Source organism: Lupinus angustifolius, chromosome LG12 (assembly GCF_001865875.1).
Source record: "Lupinus angustifolius cultivar Tanjil chromosome LG12, LupAngTanjil_v1.0, whole genome shotgun sequence".
NCBI lineage: Eukaryota > Viridiplantae > Streptophyta > Magnoliopsida > Fabales > Fabaceae > Lupinus > Lupinus angustifolius.
The window spans coordinates 12,232,273-12,241,360 of NC_032020.1; the positions used below are offsets into that span (position 1 = coordinate 12,232,273).

The 9,088-nt window shown below is 33.0% G+C and overlaps 1 protein-coding gene across 1 annotated transcript; it reads right to left on the reverse strand.

Moving 5' to 3' along the window:
- LOC109362404 (YTH domain-containing family protein 1-like) lies at positions 1,339-5,609 on the reverse strand. Its single transcript, XM_019608171.1, has 10 exons — positions 5,363-5,609; positions 4,843-4,919; positions 4,491-4,650; positions 4,268-4,341; positions 3,867-4,182; positions 3,580-3,782; positions 2,825-3,418; positions 2,527-2,739; positions 2,304-2,447; positions 1,339-2,189 (listed from the first exon to the last, which is right to left on the reverse strand). Exons 1-10 carry the CDS (start codon positions 5,388-5,390, stop codon positions 1,953-1,955), a joined length of 2,046 nt encoding a protein of 681 aa, XP_019463716.1. The 5' UTR covers positions 5,391-5,609; the 3' UTR covers positions 1,339-1,952.

Genomic DNA, 9,088 nt, shown 5'->3' on the forward strand with positions numbered 1-9,088 from the left:
CTGGAGGCGGGTAACGGGGACTATGCATGCGTTGCCCGGTTATGACCGGGATAGAACAAATACATTATTCATTTATATTATTTGTATTGATATTTAATAACTAAGATTATCAAATATGTATACATCCTTTTCTGGTTGACCATTCACACATTTGGAATTTGGATTATACTGATTGAACATTTATCACTACAAATTCAATATCTGCTTCAACTTCAAAGGTAAATTTCCATTAACTAAACCCCAACCCTCATCCAATGAACATTTACTGCTGTGAGTTTTCAATAATCAGAAGATAAAGATGAATGTGCTGGGATTATTGTGAATTCTTTTGTGTTGTTGGTTTGATGATTGTGCTTGCAGTCTTCGATTTTTGTCACTTGCTTTGCTTGAAAATTTGACCTTCTCAGCTCGATTACTGAGTTGCCTATCTAGTTAAATGAATTATCTTGTTTAAAATGGTACTCACATGTTCTGTTCTTACTTTTTCTGGTTGAAATTGGGTTAAACAGTGTATTAGAGTGCAAGCACCATATGACACCTATATATGAATATGTATGCAACCAATGCAAGACTATAAATGCTTCCCTCAAAGGTTCCCTTAAAAGGTTCTTAAGACTATAAATGCATTACTTCCTTTTCCTACACTGCAACCAATGCATCATTGGGCTTTTTAGATGCATGCATAGTTCCAGACCCCATTTATTCCAATATCTTTCTTGTATCATGTGTACTAGACTGCTATACTGTTGTGACTTCGTGAAATTGGCAAACTTGATACAGAAGTATGCATATAGCATAACTACTGATGTGAGAAATCTTTGGATGAGCAGCTTCTTTGTGTTAAGATTGTGAATTTGACTTCTACCTAGCATGAAGTCCACGGGCATTTTATAGGGGGGTTTTCTTACATAAATGTTAAATTGTGAACAAAAAGGCCGGTTTTAAGGGAACAAACTCGGCAAGAAACATTTTTTCACTTTAACGTCATGAAGATCAGATGGCTGAGCCTTCAAACGATAATCAAAACTAGAGAATGAGCACAAAATTGCAAAAGGGCACGACTGAGAATCACAGAAATTGTTGATGTGCAAATATGAATGGCTGGAGATAATTTCATAATAAATCTAGTCTGTTCCATCTATTTAAACTTCAACATTACAAATATTGAGTTAGCAGAAAAACAATTAAGAGATATAGATGTTGGAAACTAGTTAATTGATTTAAAGCCACGAAGATCTGTTCACAACAAAATATAAAAAATTATGCATCCTTCAATATTGCAGGTAAGAAAACTTCAAAAATTATCACAACAAAATATAAGGACAAGAGCACATGAAGTAAACATAAAGGTAGCCTTCATAGACAAAAAACACCCTATTACATAATAGATTGTCCAAACATCCATTCTCCAATATGCTCAATCAATCATCATACAATAAATAAAAACTAAGGAGACCAAAAACATAAAAAGCCAGTATATTTTCACTATTTCCCCCATCTTGCTTCTACCTCTGTTGGAAGTAACAACCAAGTAGAAGATCAAGATTTACAAGATAGGAAATGACCACCAAAGTAAAGGAAATAAAAAAGAAAATAAAGGAAAATGAAAGGATGAAGTCCAAAACGAAAAAACAATATGTAAGCAGATCTTTAAGCAGAAAAACTAAAAAACGCAAAACCCTAGGCAGTAAAGAAAACCTATTTGGAGCTACCCACTGTAAAACAAAACCCAACGAAAAGGGTGTTGGTACTAACATTCTATGAACTACCTCCTCCCAGCCAATCTCAAATATACAGATCTTTATCATCACCAGTCCACCTATCATCTTCAGACAAAAGAGAAGGCCAGATAGATTCAATGAGGCGGAACCATTAGCTAAGGTATTTCATTCTCTAAGGAGCAATATATAATCCACTGATACAAGATTCGCACCGCCATCACTGAACAGAGCTTAGTAACCATTAGCAGTACCATTTGCTGCAATCTTAGTCTCAGATACAACTGGTTTAGCACCCTTTGGGGCATCTATAGCTTTAGCAACAGATCCATTCTCAGAAAGTTTGTGGTCGTCAGTATCCTTTTTAGCTGGAATCAAGTCCTTGAGCAATTCTGATGCAACTCCCAGATTTTGAGCTTTAAGTTCACCATTTATCTCTGTCTTCTCATCAGTGGACTTGCCCTCCCATACCTGCAATGGGAGCAACAAAATAACAAAATTATCATAAGCACATACAATCAAAATATCCCATATAACTCTAAAATATAGCAAAACAAGAATAAATTACTCAAAAAGATGCCTTGCCTGCTTTGGGTTTTGTTGCTTCACTTTCTTCTCCAAAATTGTCTTCTGACGAGACTCGTAGAACCCAAAATCATCTAAGATGCATGTCTTGCTGGTATACTCTTTAAAAATTTTGATCAGTTTCAGACCAGGCTCCAACAGTACCTGCAAACATACACTCAGTTGGTCAGATGAAAAGCATTACTATGAATAACTAACAACAGCATCAGCAGAACAGAACTACCTCTTGGGTATCCCTACTGTTAGTGACCGGTTTATTCTCATTGTTTTCCAATGAGATGTGCCTCAACAGATTGTTAGGAACATCCTTAACAATGTGCCACTTAAGAGGAAAACAACCGTTCCACTTGTCTTGCTGCCAGTACTCAAGACTCTTGTTAAAATCAACAGAACCAATCATCTCAGCGACACCAACAAATTGCCCACTAGTATTAACCTGCATAGGCATTACACAAATCATATAAAATTACCAAATAAACAAAAATGTACCAATAAACATAGGCCCAAGGATGCTTGCATACCGAGAAAAAAAGGAACACAGGGCAGCCACCTGGTTTCTGCTGGGCATCCTGATATGCGGCATCCAGTTTCTTGTTACCATTTTGTGTACTAGCCCACACATTATACTTGATGCTTTTATGGATGTCATCCTCGCTGTAAGACTTGATGATAAAAAATTTGGCATCAGCGTATTCTTCAGGAAACTCAGCTTTGTTATATTGATCAAGGTCTGGAGCGGAAATAGTCTTATCTTTATCCTCACCAATGCTTAGAGTTGCAGGCAAATTCTGCCCTTTGACTGCAAGAATTGTTGGAGTAAAACCCTTTAGGTTCTTATTGCCCTTGGCTCTAGGTCCTCTGTTCAGTTCATTCAAACCATCCATGTTATCATTGCCATACCCAAAGTAACCACCACTTCGTCCTCTAGTTTTGTATTTATTGTCAACAGCTAACCAAGCCCGTCCATTTGTGCGAGAATCATATCCCTGTGCTCCATAACCAATGCCCGATCTAATTGTGTTTCCATACTGACCATATAACTTATTAGGATACATCCTGTTTATGAAGCCAGGGTTTGCTCCCAGGGCAGGAATTGGTCTTGGGTGTTGCAAGCCCTGTAATTAGAGAGGACATAACAATGCAAAGAGTTCAAATTATGTAACAAAAAGTTGTCCTAGAACACAGCCATACAAATTAAAATAAGTTCTGCTACTAAACCAGACATTGTATTTGCAAACCGTCACAACAGAAATTAAAAACCATTGAAAAAGCGTACCATAAATTGAGAATTAGGGCGGAAGGTCTGGTTCCTTGATGCAGTACTGTTATTGCCACCTGGTACTGAGGAGGTGATTGATGAGCTACTTGCAGGTTTTTGCTGCGCATCGGAAAATAGTGGGGCATCTACCCAATGGACAGGTGAGCGTGCACCATCAAAAACAAATCTAGGGTCCTGATAACCTGAAGTAGGACCGCGACCTGACATAGCATCACTTTCATATGAACCATTGGAACTAAAATAATTTTGACAGGCTTATTTAACAGGAGTAGCACCGATGTTACCTTTTGTGTTTCCGCCATTTGCAACACCGTTAGAATTTCCATTAGCTGTTTCCACAGGCAGAGATTTTTTATCAGCAGCGGCTACAGAAGTGGCAATCTCCCTCTGAGGAGGAACCGTTGCAGTTGGTGCAAAAGACCCACCACTAGTTGGGGTCAATGGCTGGAAATATTGAGGATACTGATAGTGTTGTGGCCCATACAGTTGTCCATCGTTTCCCATGGTGGGAATGGGAGACCCAGCTGGAGAATAGGGTGCATAGGGTGCATATCCATATCCATGGTGATACAGCATAGACCCATTATCCCCATAAAGTCCCTGTCAAATGTAATGCAAATAATCCATTAGCCATCAGGTCAAAGAGCACAATAAATATTGTAATAAATTAAGAGAAGGCACTTACAGAAGTCATATCAACTCCTTCAGGGTTCATAAATCTAGAATAATCTTCCCACTCATTACCAGTCCCATCATAACCTAAAATTACACAAAATTCAGCATACATAAAATTAAAATATTTCTAATGAAATTATTATATTTCTACATTATCCAACATACAGTAATCAAGCAAGTAATTATAAGAGACAGACAAAGTCATTCGGTGAGGCATTAATCTGTTAACTTACCACTATAATAATAGGCAGGAGACGGGTATCCACTTGGAAAGTAATACATGGCGGGATCCATAAAATCTTGTAACAGAGGTGTTAAAGACCGATCATAAGGTGGGATCTGGCCATTCAGAGCATTTCCTGAATCAACTGTTCCATGTTGATTGCCAGAGATCTGCACAAAGTTGGAAAAATAACTTAAAACCACACAATTTACTGAGAATAAACACATAACCCAAGTATAAATATATTTCAATATGTTTTCAGCTGTAACTTATAAAACATTTCATATATGAAGTGATATACTCACACCATTAACACTTTCAAGCAGGAATTCTAATTACAGATATTAAACACACAAAAATACCTTCTTGGTTGGCTCAGGAATTTCCAGAGACTTGGGCTTATTGTCTAATGTCAAGTTTTGGAGCAAATCAGTTGTTTCTGTGTTAAACAAGAGTGAAGGAATACAAAACTCTGGCAAAATCAAAATTTTCAGCGCAAGTATAAACCCTTATACAAAAATCCAGAAAATCTTCCCAAACCCATAACCTCAAGCAAGCATAAAACCCTCAACTTTCAAACAAAAGTCTGTAAACCCCAAATGCCCAAAATCTAAATAAGCAATTCGCATATTATTTAAAATCAGAAAGTGAATCCCAATCAAAACTCATTCGTAAGCAAAAAACAAAAAAATCCTGACGCATATATCATAAATCCCTAAATCAAACTCAAAACATTCAAGTAAACCCTAAACCAAAGATCCAAACAAAACAACATCATTTCCATCTAACAATAAGTTTACGAAAACAGATCAATAAACAAAGAGCAAAGCACATAAATTTCACACCATATGCAAACTCAAATCAAACAACGAATAAGGATACGATCAGCTGCACTAGCAATAGTACTCATGTTCAAATCAATCACAAGATCTTATTCTTCTAGATAAGAGAAACAGACGAGCGAGCCCAAAATCCAAATCCGAAAACCGTAAATCGAGAGGGTTTTAGCCCCAAATCGAAACCCTAATAGGAGCGAGAAAGTGATAAATAGGGAGGAGAGAGAAAATCAAAAGGTTCTCGTAGCCGCCAAGGGTTTGGGTTTTCAGGGAGAGAGGGTTTTGTTCATTCTCAAACGGTGATTCAAATAGCACCAACACGCTCTCTTTTCCTAATCTTCTATATCTCACCCGCGGGTCACGCTCTCATCTACTTCTCTCTTACTCATTGGTGGAGTTGTACACGTGGTGGATAACTGTTGTGTTCGTTTTTTTATAATTTTGGTTTTATTTTTTGTTATTGGTCTGTTGTTTATGTTTTGGGTGAGGTGATTGGTGATGTTAACGTTTCATTTTCTAAATCTTGGAGAAGCGCCCTTTTGGGTAAAAAGATGGAAACCCTAATTAAAAAATGACAGGAATATCCTTGTCCAGCTGGATTAGTCATATGCACCAAAATATCGTTGTTAAAGTCATTTCAAGTTTATCTACAAAACATATCTACCAAAATATAATGGCTTCATACATTGAATATGTATGTAAGAACCTTTTAATGGGTGGGAAATATATTATTTTATTTTAATAAATATTAGGATTACTGACTATATTTATATTTAAATACTGATTTACTTTTATTATTTTGTGTTATTAATGATATATTTCATATAAAGTTATTATATGACATTTTTTATGATGATAGGAGGATTTGTATGTTAATTTTTACATTTTCTATGACGTGTATCATTTTTTATATTTTGTTATGATATGGTTTTATATATATATAAAATCAAAATATGGTGTAATTACTACCATGATATAATTTATATATTCGTACTTTGTCCTTCAATTTTTAATTTAAAAAAATCATATAACCACCTCAATCACATTAATTATAAGTTGCATTTTTTAATAAAGACAAAAATTATAATATAAATTAAATACAATATAAAAAGACAATTTAATTCTTCAAAATGAAATGTATAAAAGTTAATTACTTAATACTTTAAAATAAGAACGTGGTCAACAGACACTCGACGATCACAAAATATCTGTCGCACACTAGTATAGATAATTACAAAAGAAATTAGTTTATTTCTTATAGAGTGAGAGAGTATCATTAATTAGTAAATTACACAAAAAAAATATAAAAAAAAATGATTGATCGTAGTAAAGGTCGTAGTCAATAAATAATGCTAAAGCATTCCATAATGGTTTTTATATCAATATCAAATCATTTAATGTGAGACTATTATAATTAAAAATATTTTTATGAAAGAAAGCTAGAGTCCTATTAAAAATATTTTTTCCTCTACCACTTAAATTATCCACCTAACCAATACAATTCTACTTAAGTTAGATCAAATTATTATATACCACACAATTCTTTTGTCAGTTGTTATATTCACATCGAACTTATGATTTAATGATATTATAAATATGATCAAAATGTCATATTTATTACCAAATATATAGTCCCTAAAAAAGGAGAACCAAATAGGTAGATGAAGTTAAAACTATCATTCCATGGAGTAAATTATAGTATAGAAAAATTACCATGACCAACAAATAAGTTTATGAAAAGATCAAATGGTGTCATTTTAGACTTTAGAATTATTTGATAATTATTTTATTTAAAAAACTAACTTAATTAATTCTATCTTTCCATAACCAAATTAATGTTTCACTATATACTCTCACAATATTTACCTCCACTAGTACATAATATTCATATTATTATACCTTAAAATATTAATAATAATAAATACACAATCTTAAACTTCATATTTATATTTATATGGGAGACTATCCAAATATTAAAAGAGTAAGCGGAAAAAACATATTTCACATTTTAGTTATCTATTATAGAATAATATAGTGGTTTAGATTTATCTAAAAATTCAAACTATTGAATTTTCCTATAATAAATGACTAAGATGTATAATATATTTTTTCTACTTATTCCAAAATTTAGTCTATCTCTTCCACCCGTATATACGTGTGGGGTTAATATGCATAGATTTAAAGCATAACAATATTTATTTGACCAATTGTAAAGGGCTTAGGCCAATTAACTATGAAATTTTGAGTTTGTAAAAACATTATTGGAGATAATCTCCATTTAGGCGCTTAAACAGAATTCGGGATTCCACTGTACATAAAATTGTATTGTTTTTTTTTAAACTCGTTGCTATGTACATTGTATATTTATGAGTTTGATTTTAATAAACTTTAGATTTAGATGCAAAGGATTTTTCAATAATACATAAGGACATTTAGACAAGATAGTAAACATTAGTGTTATTTTCCATTGGGTTGTTGTTTAATATTTTAAATCATAAAATATATTATGTACCACAAAAAATCATAGAATATATTAATTTCATTTATCGAATTTCTAAAAGCATAGGCTTGTTTCTAATAATACAATGCTAGGTTATTTTGGTCATTAATAGCTTTTTGTATCTATATAATGAATGGATATACAAAACAATATAGGATTAGAAATCATTTTATAAAAAATATAGAATTGCCCAAATTAACTTGACATATATGGATGAGAGATCCATAAAAATTAATAAATCAAGAGAGACTATTCAATTTCTAGGAGAATGGGAATACTAAGAAAAACTATTGCTAAAATGATTAAGAAAAGTTTAGATATTATTTTTATGAATGAATATGATTTATGATAGTAAAATGTTATCGTTCAATTTATGTATTTAACAATAATATATCTTTTGTTCTAAAAAGTATATTACTCTATGTACCATTATTTGGTATTAATCATAAAAATATTTAATTATTTTTTAACTTAAATATATTTTTGAAATAATTACAATAAATAACATATAAAATAATATATTTTTATGGTTGAGAAAATATACTCTCTTGTTCAACTCAATAAATGCTTGATTTTTTTGCAAAATATCTATATGAACCTAATTTGCATACACTTTTCACTTTGATAGGTACACTACTGATACTGAAGGCATATACACTCTTACCCTTCTTTTGGTAGAGGGGAAATGGAGGAGAAAGATTATTGGAGAAGAAAAATTGAATATAAGGGTTTTCTTTCTCTCATTTAGTTGAGAATAGAGTTAAAAATTAAGTGGGGTCTACCAAATTTTTATATTCTCACATATGAAGAGAAAGTGGGGATGAAGAGGGGTACATATATGTTGTCCCACACTTTGTGCCACTTCATGTCTCATGGGCATGTGATTGGTCAGAAAAAAATATTTAAGTTAAAATTTAATTATTAAATATTTTTCTCACCAATAATAAGCGCGTGGTACATGGAGTGGGACCGCAGATGTACTCTCGATGAAGAGTGAGGGAGTTTGGATAAAGATCACTGATAAGTGCTAAACATACCTAAATTTCATACACTTATCTTAAGCATAATTAAGAAAAACCAACTTAAAAACAATATTTGTTGGATAAAATATCATAATCTTGAATATTTATGTTTGTATTTCTCTTTAATGTGCTTTGTAGGATTTAGAAAGAAAAAGAAGTCAAACTCAAGGTGCTCAAGTAGGCAGCTTAGCGTGGACCAAACTACGTTGAGCTGACTTGGACACCAGCCTGGCACGGTCAGACCCAAACT